The sequence below is a fragment of the Bacillus rossius genome, chromosome 1 (genome assembly GCF_032445375.1).
Source record: "Bacillus rossius redtenbacheri isolate Brsri chromosome 1, Brsri_v3, whole genome shotgun sequence".
In the NCBI taxonomy this organism is placed as follows: domain Eukaryota; kingdom Metazoa; phylum Arthropoda; class Insecta; order Phasmatodea; family Bacillidae; genus Bacillus; species Bacillus rossius.
In genome coordinates this window covers 261776002-261791585 of record NC_086330.1, presented here as the reverse complement: position 1 = coordinate 261791585, position 15584 = coordinate 261776002, and the positions used below count along the sequence as shown (strand labels likewise).

Here is a 15584-nt window from a genome sequence, read left to right as displayed (position 1 = left end):
TGTAACGTTAACTTGATTAAGAAATTAATAACATCACATACCTACCTTTTAATCACTATCGCTACCACTAACCAATGTTGATACCCCTTCCATAAGAGTAGCACAGAGCTGACCAGAATAATTGTAAGCTTCCTTAATTTCATTGCACACACTCATATTTTTTTGAAAAATACTCAAATACATTCAACACAATCTTGCGCTCCCTCCCACGTAGCCTACCGATATAATTTCTTTTCGGTGTTATAACTTCCATATTTTATATGTACGTAATAAAAATAAATGTAGAAAATAAAATCACGTATGTTAATATATAATTTGTTTGTCAAAATTATAACTGTAACGAGTCACCGGACACAACGCGTTGCTTCGTCGCGAGACGCGATACGAACTGGCAGGCTGGTTTTCAGAAATGCGTGTCTAAGGAAATACATGGTTGACTAAGGAAGCCATGTATTTGAAATTTCTTGCAGGACAGAACCCCACTTATCTAAACACACGACCCTGTTTCCTCTTACGACGGCAGCTTGTGAGAGAAACCTCTATTGCAGCGCGCTCTTGTACTGATAAGACACATCTTTAACAGCTATTTCCACGGAAACTGTAGAAGCAATTGAGATGGAGCTGCTTTTAGAAACTAATTCAATTCATTGTGAACATTTTTCACGCTTTTGTCCCCCATCTATCTTTAATAGAAAAAAAGTTTTCCGCTGGTAAACGTTTTGATGTGTCAGTTTCTGAGAAAATGCATTTCAATATATTAAAAAAATTATTTAAGTGAAACCTGTATAGTTTTTGTCTTAACATTTGTTCTGTGGCGTCCTAAGGCATTAATTTATTAATAAAAAAAATCTGAATGAAATACACATGTAGGTTATATTTTTATGATGTGAAACATCTCGGAATACTTCAAAACAGTTCGCAGTGAATAAGTTATGTATTTTAATTTTTTCGGACACTTATAATATTGTTAAGTATTCAAAATAAACATTGGCTGATGCGTATTTCGATGCTATACAATATGAAAAAAAGCTTGGTCCAAAAATTAAAATTTTAATTTCGTTTGATATTTGGCAGCAACGCACGAAGAAACAAGGACAGCGCTAACGGCAATCGGCGTGTGTTAGAGAGAGAGAGAATGCGCCCATTTACTTCCACACTGCAATCTAAGAGTGGGATGCTCTATAGAGTTAGTTTGTTACATTGCGTGGTAATAATGGCCTCCCTAGTGCTTGTGTGTTACAGTGCTAGTGTGTTATAGTGTGTGGTACCTCTGGTATACATACTTATAGTTGTTATAATGTGTGGTACCTCTGCCCTCCCTAGTGCTAGTGTGTTACATTGCTAGTATGTTATAGTGCGTGGTTCCTCTGATCTACCTATTGCCAGTTGTTTACCGACCTTTGTTTAAGTGCGATGTACCTCTGACCTACCTAGTGCTAGTGTGTTAAGTGCGTGGTAACTGTGTCCTACCTAGTGATAGTATGACACATTTATAGTATGTTATAGTGCGTGGTTACTCTTACCTATATAGTGCTAGTTTTTAAGTGCGTGGTAACTTTGGCCTACCTAATGATTGTTTGTTACATTTCTAGTATGTTACAATGCGTGGTACCTCTTTCCTATATAGTGCTTATGTGTTAAGTGCGTGGTAACTCCTGCCTACCTAGTGATAGTATGTTATATTTATAGTATGTTATAGTGCGTGGTAGCTCTGATCTTCCTAGTGCCAGTTTATTAGAGAGCTTGTGTGTTTTAGTGGGTGGTACCTCTGACCTACCTAGTGCTACTGTGTTACAGTGCTGGAGTGTTAAAGTGCGTGGAACCATTTGTCTACTTAGTATAGTGTGTTATAGTGCGTTGTACCCCTGGCCTACCTAGTGCTAGTGTGTTACAATATTAGTGTGTTATAGTTATAGTGTATTATAGTCAGTGGTGCCGCTGGCCTTCTTATAGCTAATTTTTTACATTGCGTGCTACTTACAGTGCATGGTACTTCTAGACTTACTAGTGATATTATGTTATAGTGCGTGGTACAACTGGCTTACCTAGTGCGAGTGTGTTACTGTGCTTGGTAACACTGGCTACCTTAGTGCTAGTGTGTTACAGTGCTAATGTGTTAATTTGTGTGGTACCTCTTGCCAACCTAGTGTTTTTTGTTACTGTGCTATTGTTTTTATTGTGTGGTACCACTGGCCTACCTAGAGCTAATTTGTGACAGTGCGTTGTACTTTCGGCCTACCTAGTGCTAGTGTGTTGCAGTGCTAGTATGTCAAAGTGCATGGTACCTCTTACCTACTATGTTCTAGTGTGTTAGAGTGCGTGGTAGTTCTGGCCTACCTTGTGCAAGTGTTTTACATTGCATGTGATTTACTTTGCGTGATACGTCTGGCCTACCTAGTGCTAGTATGTTATAGGGCGTGATAACTCTGGCTTACCTAGTGCTAATGTGTTACAGTGCTTGTGTGTTATTTTGCGTGGCACCTCTTGCGTACCTACTGCTAGTGTGTTATAGTGCTTGGTTCCTCTGGCCTACCTAGTGCTAGTGTGTTTCAGTACTAGTTAGTGTTTGACAGTGCGTAGTACCTCTGTCCACCTAGTGCTAATGTGTTACATTGAGTGCTACCTCTTTCCTACCTAGTGATCGTGTTTTACTGTGTCAGTGTTTTATAGTGTGTTGTACCTCTGGCTTACCTTATAACGTGTCTTCACGGGAGGTCAGCTTTGTGCGAGACGCCGCGTGGAACTGCTATGAAGTTATGAACAGTGCTTCTCATGCCTGTCTTCTCTTCCCCTTCATCTCTTCCTCTCCCCTTCTTTAGCGAACTCATACTCCGACGTACACAAACACACATACACACCTACATATTTTTTTCTGTTTTTTTATCATCTTGTTTTGAAATCCTAAGCGCGCGCTCTTACGCAATATCTTCTCTCGTTTAACAACCGCACGACCTTGGAAAATGTTCACTCACTTTCCAAAGTAGAGTCAGCAGCGTGGCAATACTGCAATACCGTAATAATGGCACGTGTACCATTAAAGTGCACGTGTTCCATGATAGCCCCTTTTGTGCCATAATGGAACCACTTTCGAGCAAACATGGTACGTTTATAAAAGTGCACTTATTTGAAGGAGATGAAAAAAAGCAGTGAAACTGTTATTTTTTTAATTGTATAATGACATTCGTAGTTTTTCTTTACAGTATGGTCAGCAATGTAATTTATTTAGGCTATGTTTGAAAAGGTATTCTTGTTTTGCTAAATCAATTATTTTATTTACATTTAATTTGCATTAAATATATGTGCTTTACCATTTTAATAATTTTTAATTATAAAAAATTAAATAGCATATTTAGGAAGGCAATTTTTTTTTCAATTGTTTGAGTTGATATCTTTTTTAAATGTCCCACACCATGATCAAACAATAATGAACTAAAATGCCTGGTAGTTGAATTGCTTATTTTAAGCACATTTTCATTAGTTCTTACTATAGTTTAATTTCAGTTAGATGTAGTGAGCAGTATTTGCCGTTCTCAAAAAGAAAAAAGCATTCCTGTGAAGCTAACGACTTGTGGATACTCATGCATCAATCAGCAATACCTGGAGAATGGCGAAGTTATTAATACATCGCTGGTCAATGACCTCCAGGCTGAATTTGATGGAGCTATGTTTTATCACCGCTGTCCACAAGAAAATACATGTTAAAGGTCCCACCTAGCCAGTGGTTTAGTTGTGTTAATGAATTGGAATATATAATGATTAATTTCCCGCCTTCCACTATAAGAAATAAACATGGCGGACTACATACGTTTTTTAAAACTTCCACAACATAAAACAAAATTGTTATAAATATATATAAATCTATAAAAATATATAATTAATATAATTTTAATATTACATTTTTTAAAAACACACATCATGTAAAATATTATAATAATTACGCATTTAGATGTTGGCGGCAATGAAGACATGATTCAAGATGGCGGAGTGTTATTTTTATTTTGATTATTTTTTTATAATTTATAAATTTTTTAGATTTTTTTGGTTATTAATTACGGATTTTTAAGCTGGCGGTCATAAATAAAAGTGCAACGGTATTTTTTTATATATTATAATTTTTTTCCAATTTTCTAGCATACAAATTACGGATTTTCATGATGGCGGCAGCAAAGAAAATTGCAATGCTGACGTCATAATTAAAAATGTCTGAAATTTTTAGAAAACAAAATGGCGGAATTCAAAATGGCAGAAAGTTCTAGAAAACAAAATTGCGGATCCAAGATGACAGATAAATGATGGCCGCAGGCGTCAAGGCCAAAGGTCAATGTCAAGGTCATCCAAGTTGGGCGCCGTGACGTCAGTGGTCGGTTGGCACTACGCACTATAGTCTGAAGCCCGGGCTCGGATGCCCATTTGTATACTACTGGTACACTATCAAATCCGTTCAAATTATTTGTAATTCTTATAATTTTTAACTAAAATTTATTCTGAACCAATTTTTGATAATACAAACCATTACTGCAAGTGTTTAAAAAACTTGCTGTTGAAATGAGAAAAGAAATAAATCTTCCCAATCATGTACCTACTCTATAGATATAATTTTTATTTTTGTTTAATTTTTTTAATATTACTGAAAACTTTTATCCATAGTAGATTTTATATCACATACCATTACTACAAGAGGTGGAAATGACAAGGGTAAAAAGACCTAATGTTTTACTTTTTTTTAAAACATATACCTATATACCATCAAATCCATTATGATTTACTGTAAAACTCCTACAGTTTATCCAAAACTTTGGGCGTAAACAATTTTTGAGTAAAAGAACTATTAACGTAAAGAGAAGGGTTGGAATTAAAAAAATTAAAACTTAGTTTCTATCAAATTTGTCGGAATTTATCAATAACCTTCTAATATTACCTTAAAACTATGTGCAAAAAATATATATGGCCACGTATTAGTGCAAGGGATGAAAAATAGTGTTTTAAGATCAAAAGTAATTTTATAACACCTTAATACGCATAATATAATATTCTATAAGATATTCTATACTGGTTGCATTAAGTTAAAAACTTCAAAATATTTTCGCTGCAAGGAATATGAGAAAATATTTAATCAACTTTTTTTTTTAAAGTTGGCGAATGTAAAGGATTATATGTTCAAAAAATTCATAAAATTTTCCAGGAGTTTATATAAGTTAAAAAAAACAACAAAATAAATAGGTTCTTCCAAATCTAACTACGCCTGTAGGCTCTGTCAGAAAGTGACTTTTTTTTTACTTTGTTTAAATGACTAAGTTTAGACACACACACACACACACACACACAGTCCAAACCTAAAGCCTTCGTGTGGCAGGATATAAGCATATAAAAGGTAAATAAAACACAAAAGAATATTCTAAAGATTTTCAAAGTAAAATTCTATTATTCTTCGAACAAACAAACAAAAAAAATACACATTCGTTACAATACATACCGGTACTAATATATAACTTGTATGCATTTGAAAAAAAAAAACTTTTTGAAATAATTATCAGTTTGCGAACATTAAGATGTTAAAAGAGTCAAGGTATAAGAACATTTACTTAACCAGAAATATATCTTCTTAGATTAAGATTTTATAGGTAGTAATATTTGCTTATTTTTACATTAAGGAGAGGACCCCAACAAATGGCATGGCCATGCTGCAAACTGGAGGAGGTGTCACGGATGCATGTGCTCCATGATCCACTGCATGAAGGCCGAGGCGCGCGTGTAGACGCCGGGCTTGCCGGAGGAGCCGCAGCGACTGGAGCTCAGTGACTGCACGCCCACGAGGAAGTAGCGGCTGCCGTCGAGCAGCATGAGCGGTCCCCCGGAGTCGCCCACGCAGACGGTGCCGCCCGCGCACATCTGCGTGTCGTCGAGTCGGACGAGCCGCCGGTACGTGGGCTCGCACTGCCCGCTCTCCACCACCTGCAGCCGTGCCTTCTGCATGCGCACGCTCCGCTCCGGTTTGTCTGCCAACATGTGCACCCAAGCTGCATTCACATGCACGTGGCCGTCGAGACCATGTGTAGGGGTGGCGAGGGGACTAAATACCTGGGGCCCGTACAATAGGGAGTAGGTGCGGTAATTAGTTCACAAAGGCTATGGGGGCTCGTGAGCGGCTGCATTGGCCTAGGACTGCCTGAACTTGTTTCATTCAATGCTTCTGAGCCCGTGAGGTGCTGCCATTGCCCAGAGAATGCCTGAACATGTTCCACTCAATGCTACTGTGCCCGTGAGGTGAGGCATCGCCAAGTTATTATAATTGTTGTGGTTTTTGATCATCCCGATGATAAGTGCACAATTTGTGTATTTCCTAATATTAATGAAGTCACTTAATGTTTTTCAAGGAAATTGTTTTGAAAGTATGGTATAAATAGCCTAAACAATCCCGCTTTGGTGATCACACAGTTCCTTCTGGTTGTTAACGGAGAACAATATTGTGTAATGGCAATCCGAGCAATGTTGCCAAGTCAGGTGGTGTCTGTTGGGCACTTTGCCTGCCGAGGAACAATTATTAATTTTTCTTCTGTAGGCATGTTATCACTTCTGATGATTTTAAAAATAACTTTTAAATAATGTTTTATTATTATTTGACGATTATGTGACAATATTTATTTAAAAAAATATAAATTATAGAAGAATAACTTCATATGTCAAAATGTTTGAAATGATGTTTTTGTTTTGCTGATTTTTGAAGTGAAAACTTCTTTAGCTGCGTTGAGCGATTTTTGGTATGGGCAAAACTTATGTGTTCGCGTCACCGACATACTAGTGACGTGTTGCGCCAGACTGGCGACGCGCAGCGGCCTGTGTACATATAAACACATATATACACTAATACATTGTATATACTCGACTGTATCATGTGCGTGTTGCACTCTTTTTGGATGGGTACAATCTTGTGAGTTCGCGTCAACGACATTCTGTAGTAGCAGTAAGTGAAGTTAATTTGACCACGTGAAAAGTTTAATTTGTGCACACATGACCTAGATCTGACATCACTGGTAAGTCATAGCTAGATAATGTATTTTTACGTAATTTGACATAGGTACCTACCATTGACATCTGTTGTGACTAAACAAATGATTTAAGGATAAATTATGTGCTGACAGCATACTGATATAATACCAGAATCATTTTCTTTCTACATTATACGTAGAAATGATGTCATATTACACTTTTAAAAACAAATATTTCAATTTTCACTTATTTTGACAGTCCCCATTACTGCCTATTTTTATAGGCTATACTAGCTGACCCGACAGACGTTGTCCTGTCATTCAATTCAAACTGGAATAGTATTCTAATAATAATGACGTACATACGACATAGCATCTTGAGCGTATTCATGCATATGCCGAGGACTTCCGACGTATGTTGCTGGGAGAATAGTTGTTCTGCCGACATTCTGTGCATTTCCGTCAGCATTAATTGCATCCCGCAGATGAACGTATTTCTCGTAAAGGAGTTTTGCCTGATTAAACCTGATATATGTCATTCGCTCTGTCTCAACTTTCACGTACATATCCACAGCATATTGGTGAAATAGACGCCGACATTTTAAGATGTGGTTGTCCTCATTTTCCCAAACCATCAGTCGTTATGAATAGTAATTCATTGAACTAACGTGTTTGTTAGTTTCGGCGCCTGTAAATGAATATTTATCATCTTCATTGAAAAATCATACCCATCTTCACCTTGCAAAAATAAGATAGGATATTTTAACGATGTGTTTCGGAGACACGCTGCAGTTAATCGTTCCGCCGATATAAAACAATATCTCGATTTTCTAAATTTTCACCCACGACGACAATAGCGACTTCATCAATTTTGGCGCATTAAAACGTCTTGCTATTTGTCCTACAGGCGTCTTATCAGCTCTAAAGACAATTTTTGTAGTTATCAGATGGCATACGATCTAATGCGGTCTTGAATAATGCAATCAATTCGTTGTGTTGATGGAAAAATATTTGGAGTTGTTCCACAATTGGTCTTTTCACTGAATTATTGTGTGGACAACGCTGATTGACTTGTCTTGCTGAATAGCCCATAAAATAAATTTGCACTGTCCGGTGTTGGCAATAAGGAACCTGTTTGATGATATATTTGACCCATAATCTTGAAAGTGGGCATAAAATTACCTCGAATAATTTTTGTTGAACCAAATGAGGTCATTTGAAAGCAATTATTGTATTTCTGGATATGAGTCAAAAAATGTTTGGAATCTGGCCCATTTCCAGAAACCAACGAATGTAGCGGGTCTGGTGGCGCTTCCAATTCCATCAATTTGACCTGGCCGCTGGCGCAATACAATCCAGGGGCTTCATTTTTCAACTTCAATACCTTGCAATGTGAACACACAACGTTCATAGGTCCAATAGCAACGATTTTCTGTGAACTGTAATCGATTGCCACGTTATAATTGAATGCAGCTCGATGTGGATCAAATGCAACATTTCTATGTTCTTGATATCGATTCCGTTCAACTTCATTTCGCGCTTCGCGTTACTCATCAGTTTGACTTGCTCTTAAATATCTTTGAATTGCGGCATTGCGAGTTCTGCGACCTATGTTTGTACGTCTACTTCTTGGCATTTTTAATATCAAAATTTCAACTGAAAATTATAAATGATCAAACTTAAAACTCCATAAATTTTCCGATTCAATCGACTGTGCAGTGTGCACTAAGAAATGAAAATCATAATTCATTAACAATATGCAAAATCAAAGCAAAATGGTTTAATTTTACCTCGTCAAAGATATCATTCTGACCAGGGAGCTGGGTAAGGGTTATAATTCGTTATTAATGCCGACCATGGATTTCCATGATGAAGTCCTTGATTCCGACCGATACAACTAACCATGGCAAAGAGAATATAACGCTACGCTAGAATGATTCGATCTTTGTAAACGATATTAGCAATGTGCGATCTGTCGGAACGACTGACAGACAACTGACAAACAACTGACAGTTATTTCAAACGTGCTTAGCAAAGAGTATATAACGCTGGGGCTAAGGTTACATTAAAAATGTTTATAATAAAATTAGTCATTAAGTTTTATTGAATTTTCTAAGTTTCTGCGCAGTTTTCTTAATTTATTTTAATCTAAGAACCATCTACGAAGTAATAGAAAACATTTAAAAAAAAGATGAATGAAATCGGTAAAGCCGTTCTCAAGTTATAGCATGACCAGGAGAAATAGGGGTTCATATATATATATATATATATATATATATATATATATATATATATATATATATATATATAGATTATATGCGATTAGTATGGTAGGCTACGATTGTTAAGTTGGCAAATAATAATTTTAATCTGATCTTTTTCATTTCAAGAACTTTATGCTGCCTGTAACTACGGTTAGAAACCAGGATGCAAATAAAACCACTAGGCGCCGGAAAACTGACCAAATAATTGTGTTATTGACATGTGAAGACGATGATAAATAAGAAGACGTATAATGCTTCTACGCTTCTACTGCAAAGAAAGTTTTACAGCTTCAAGATCATAAGAACTATGGATCAGTGTCAAATGTGTTTCTTTTGGGCCCACGGTCTCAGTACTGGATTGGAAGAAAACATGCTTTCTTTCATCTGCGAAAATGGCAAGTAGGTTAATTTTTATTTGAATGTAGCTTTTTAAGTGTTTTACTTTTATAAATTGTTGGTAGTTTGGTAAAACATTAATTACGCTACCTTACCTAACATTTTGAACTTTCCAACTTCTTCCATAGCTTCTTAGAACTCTTCAGTTTATGTTAATTTATTAAACATTTCAATAAATAATGTACATTATTTTACAAGTTTAGGCCGTTTTTACCACTAATTTTGAGATTGAAATTAAATGGCCACTTTGCCTGACCATATCAGGTAATGTGGCAATTTAGGTCTTTTTTTTTTAATTATTTTTTATTATTTACTTAACTCATTCCTATAGTAATTGAAATATTCTATTATCACTAGGATATTTTAGTATAGAAACCACTCATTTTTAATTCTTTACATCCATACCAAGTCCGTTCGAAAATCAACAAACCTTAATTTGGTGACTTTGTCCATCTTACTCTGGTAATACAAAAATATTACTAGTAAATTGCGTACGAAATCCATTGGAAATTTTATAAGTTATGCGATACGCGCATATCGCCTTACAATTATGGTGTTGGTAATGTCTAGTATTTAATTTTTTTAGTTTGGGGTTTGAAAATTTGCACTTTAAGTAATGGGGAGGGGTCCTACAAAATGATTTCCCCCCTGGCCCTCAGTCTCTCTGGACGGTCCTGCCTAGCATTGGTTACACTCAGGGACTGAACAGTAAATGCGTGGATTGCGGTCAGGTAGGAAACATTCGCAACCAACAAATAGCCTACAAACGAATGCAACATTTGCTCAAAGATTCGGTATTAAAAGGTTTCCCTTAGTGAAATACCATGGAAATGGAATTAAATAAATTCATACCTAACCATAAAATCACTACTATACTTATGAATGAATACTGATTTAAACACACATTATTTTTAACTAGCAACAATATTCGCATTTTGTCAATACAAGCCTCCATCCTCAATAAAACCAGTGCCACATAGTTAAAGATTTTTTTCCCCACACTATCAATAAGTATTCATCGAGATGTTTTCTTTGTGCAGAAGCAAAGGTTCTACCCATTCTTGAGAATACTATCTATTTTACCAGCCATTGATGGGCTTTAATTCAGTTAATATTCATAACATTTTCAACAATAAAATACTTCATATGTATGTGTTTTTAATCCAGGTAGCTTCAGTAAAAGGTCTTTAATCTGGCGATATTAATATTCGCTGTAATGTAGTCCAGCAGCTATCGGGGCAATCGCGTTCAGGTTTTCTCTTGTGGAACCCGGCTGTTGATGTCGCCCCTGGCCGCAATCCTGCTTCACCGGTGTTTTGACGTGAAAACGTGTATTCGCTCGTTACATTGACAGTATGTCGAACTTTCTGGTGTGACAAAATACCGTCAGATTTGAATCGCAACGGATACATCATGTCTGTACCGCACGTGTTTGTCGCGCAGTATGTTTTTTGCCTGTGGCGTCATCGCACCAGTGTAGGCGCATGCGCGTGACTGTCACGAATTGTCTCTGTGTAAAGTTATAAACTGGTGCAGCGCGTAAACGCGTGTAGCTGGAGACATTGGTGCGGGGTCACTGTGAGGAGCTTATGGAGCGCTGCTGGGACCAGAGTGATTACCCGGAATAAGAGAGAAAACCGGTATTAAATTGTAAATTACGAAAAAATTAACTTTTTGACTCATATGACTTGTAAATATACTCGAAATACAGAAAATGTTAGTCAGAGGAAAGCTCGTGTCAAAACGAATCCAAAAAGTCCAGTGCCGAACGAATGTGAGAGCTACGGTAGTGTCGAAAAGTAAATTTAAAAAAAATTGCGCATAGTGATTACTTAGCTGAGCTATGGGGCATACAGCGGCCAGCGATAGTCCAAACAGAATACAGTGATAAAATACGAAACACTTATAATTTCAGCCTAACTTTTCCACGATAAATCTACGGTGCGAACCTGAAGAGCGGCTTTTTTGTTTGTTTGTTTTTTAAGTGCGTTCAATGTTTATCACCGCAGTCGTCAGTTTTCATTCCAGAACATTGTTCCTTGTTTTCTAGTGGCAAACATTTTACGTTCCATTGTCACATTTCAGTGATAATTTATTGAAGAAGACCAACAATCATCCCTGTTTTTTCTTTCTTTCTATAGAGCAGTTTATTACAACTTGTTTTAAATAATATTGTAGTGCATAATAATATTTGAATGTTAGATTGTTTGTTTATCCGGCGAAATCGCTAAACTGGAATACACAAGTCCCCGAACGTGCCAGATTAAAATAATGTTACTGTTTCAAAACAACTGATGAGCTAGTTACATGATATTTTCACATCCGTGCATGTGATTTCTCAGACTTTTATTTTAATCGACTATAAAAAAATCACAGCTGTAGCTTTCTTACGTTTCTCACCAGAATTGGTGTTCAACATTTCACGGTAAGGTTTATTTTTTCCTGCAGGCCTACATGGCTTTATCCAATGCTACTCTTAATGTTGTAAGGACTTAAAAAATCTAACACATATTACGACAGTAATAAGACATTATCTAAAACTTAACAATTTAGAATCTGGTGTAATTTGGCAAAAATACAGAGATATTAATTCAAATAATTGTTTTTTTCTGTTTGTACATTATCTATGATTTTTATCAAAAAAACAAAGCTAATTGCTTTCTTTGGATAATTTACATATACCTTTTATTAACTATTTTTTGAAGTTTCTTAATTGAGATATTAATTCTGGTTGTACTGCATTTTAATAATGGTTACTTGTAAACATATTTATAAAAAAAAACAGTATCCGTTTCATTGTTAGACTGCCCAAAATTAGCACAAACACAAACATTTACAGCTATATGTGCTGTTTTTTATCATGATTTTTAAAAATATTTGGAATTTATTATTTTTTTTAAACAAACGAATATATATTTTTGCACACATCTATAAAACTTAGTGTATAGTTGTCACGCAATCCCACTTCTAACTGTCGGGCGTGGATTGGTGTTACACTTATTTAAAAACTAGTTGCAGTAACCAGCGTCACCCGGGCTGAACACAGGGTGAAGGGGAACTGTTTAGAGATCAGATGTAGTTAGTAATTGTCTTCTTAATTTGAATGTCAAGTGTGCAAATTATTTTAAATCACTTTCAGATCCCGACAGACGTTGTTCTGCCAGTTTATAGTTATTTACCTGGTCTGTATGTAATCTAGACTCTATAAAGCAATATAGAAAAAAACTGAAAAATAGATTCCATTATATAGCTAATGCTCGGCATGCATTGCAAATGCCTCATTCAGGTTTGTTTTGTAATATGTTTGAAGTAGTTAACACATAACCAAATAATCTATCCATGTCTCTAAATATATATTTATCTCTATCTACATCTATAGTCCTATATATATATGTATCTCTATATCTGTATTTATCTCTTTATATCTACATATATACCTCACACTATATCTATGTATTCTATATGAGGGTACTGATTGCTTCGTTGTTAATATCACACAGGTGTTTTTTACTTGTATGGGAAAATTAAGAATGATAAGGCATCTAGTGCGTGGCAACAATGTAAATAGGCAATAGGAAATAAACTTCTAGCGCCTGCGGCATTTTCAACACACACTTCGTACGTGTACTGCATGTTGTATCTAACCCCCTAGAACGCATTTGATTCTAAATTGGACTTTTAGTATTGATCCCTAATGTTATTGATAATATAATATAGCATATAGCCTTCCTCGATAAATGTACTATCCAACACTGAAAGAATTTTTCAAATCGGACCAGTGGTTCCTGAGATTAGCGCGTTCAAACAAACAAACAAACAAACAAACAAACTCTTCAGCTTTATAATATTAGTATAGATATATGAACAGAAACACCCAAAAATTTACTCACACTTGAAGTGTTATTTTTGCTTTTTAAAGAATTTATTTAAAAAAAATATATATATAATTGCCATTAAGTGAAAGAAACGAAAATATTATACAATATGTTTCCATAAATTTTAAATTAATTTATCGCTATTATATGGGTGAGCACATCTAAGGGGATGTCATATAGATGTAAACTGCCTCTAAGACTGGCATATAATTTTTTTTCTACTAAATGAAAAGAAGGTTCTTAATTGTTCTAATAAAACAGTATATCTTAGATAACAGTTCCTTACCAAGGCCGTACACTCCCCATCCCGCTACGGCAGGATGGTCTCCAATAAAGCTCTGGTTCATCAGCGGTCCAGCGATTACGCATATCGGTTTAATCCATTCTGCGGGACGCACAAACATGTAACAAATTATTAATTGTATTATGTTAGATCTAAAACATATAGCAAGAGCAATATATAAGGTATTCTGTAGCCTACATAGTATCCATCATAAACAGTGCAATGTACAGATAAAACTCTCAATGTAATAATTTTTCTATTTCATTACCTCGAAATTATAAATTAAATTTAGTCCTTTTTTATAAATTATTATTTTATACTGGTCAAAAATTGTGACAAGGAAATCAAATTTATGTTGAGACCAAATAAAAAGTGATATACATATTCTTTTATCATTAAGTATTAATTAAATTGATACTCATATAAATTAAAAATATCTAAAACCAAAAAAATAAACACAACCCTACTAATTTTTTGAGAAATAATAAATGTAGCCTATATAAATATTAAATTTATTTAACTTTATATAGATTTGTATATTAACTATAAAAGTCTGAAATAAATAAAATATTTATATGTAATCAATATATTTCTTACAACACACACAACTGCTATAACTTTAACATTACCGCAATAAAAATATCACAGATTTTGAAATATATTTTGATTATAGACAGAATTCAAAAATATATATACACCTATATGTTTTCTTTAAACATACAAATATTGAAAAAGGGAATCGAATGCTAACTCCCTAATGTTGCAATTTTCGTTGGTTTCTAGAAACATTGCATGATTTTTTATGCCCGCCATCTTGGACGAGTATGACGTCATCGTTAAACTTTACGTAACGGCCACCATATTGGATTCTATAACTGTGCACTTTTCGTTACGGCTGCTTGAAAAACTGTAAATTTTAATGCTAGAAAACCGGGCAAAATTAAAAAAATTTAAAAAAAATAATTAATCAAAATGTAATAAAATTGCTTTTTAAAAATGTATTTACATCATGAAGTCCTCGGTTCGACCCCGGTAAAGACAAAAATAATAAAAATATCTATAGATCCTTCCTCCGCGGAAGCCGCCGACAGATAGATCTCCCACCACTAATGCCAAGGTATATATTATCATCTTGTATGACATTGTTACCTAGTCGTTGGAAATTAGAATGGCAACAAGAGCTTAAGGAAACACAGAGCAATGTATAACACATATTTAGTACGGCATGTACAGAGATTTATTCACACATTATACAAACACATATAATCCTCATACATTAATATAAATTTTCTTATTATGTTGGCTGTTACACATTACTGCTACAATTCATGTTCCAGCGATTACCAACAAAACACCTGAAATAAACTTATACAAAATTACGTACCATTCACTACTTTTTAAACATTTTCTTATAACTACACGAATTATTCCTCAATAAATAATTCTAACTGGACCTTTTTTTTTTATAATTACAAATTCTTTTTAATACAAAATACTTAAACCTTCAATTACAGATCAAAATTAGACATTGTTTTAACAGTACCAGAGACTTAGGAACGAGATATTTCTAACACAATTTAAATTTCAACACTTCTCCCCAAATAAAATTGGCTAAAATCTTCAGTGTCGTTTAAGTGATAGCGGCGAGTGTTTTTTATTTCCGTTGATTCTTGACCTGATCACCCCAGTCGGACCGGAAACATCGACGGAGCGAATGTCTTTATTCTACCTCTGCCGCCGTGCTGATTCCCTGATACTTGCACATTTTCGCCGGCTCTTA

The 15584-nt window shown here is 35.1% G+C and overlaps 2 protein-coding genes across 4 annotated transcripts in view; both read right to left on the bottom strand.

Annotated features, from left to right (window-relative positions):
- Positions 1-2829, bottom strand: part of LOC134527535 (methyl farnesoate epoxidase-like) — a 134273-nt gene extending 131444 nt beyond the window's left edge. The window contains exon 1 of the mRNA XM_063360293.1: positions 2692-2829. The gene's annotated coding sequence lies outside the window, so the exon portion shown is untranslated. The remainder of the gene's footprint in view (positions 1-2691) is intronic.
- A 2564-nt stretch (positions 2830-5393) lies between these two features.
- Positions 5394-15584, bottom strand: part of LOC134527534 (CLIP domain-containing serine protease B4-like) — a 47608-nt gene continuing 37417 nt past the window's right edge. For all 3 annotated transcript variants that reach the window (XM_063360290.1, XM_063360292.1, XM_063360291.1), the window contains 2 exons: positions 13808-13906; positions 5394-5996 (listed from right to left, as the gene is read on the bottom strand). In XM_063360290.1, coding sequence (XP_063216360.1) covers positions 5701-5996; positions 13808-13906 — 395 coding nt within the window. In that variant the 3' untranslated portion in view covers positions 5394-5700. The remainder of the gene's footprint in view (positions 5997-13807; positions 13907-15584) is intronic.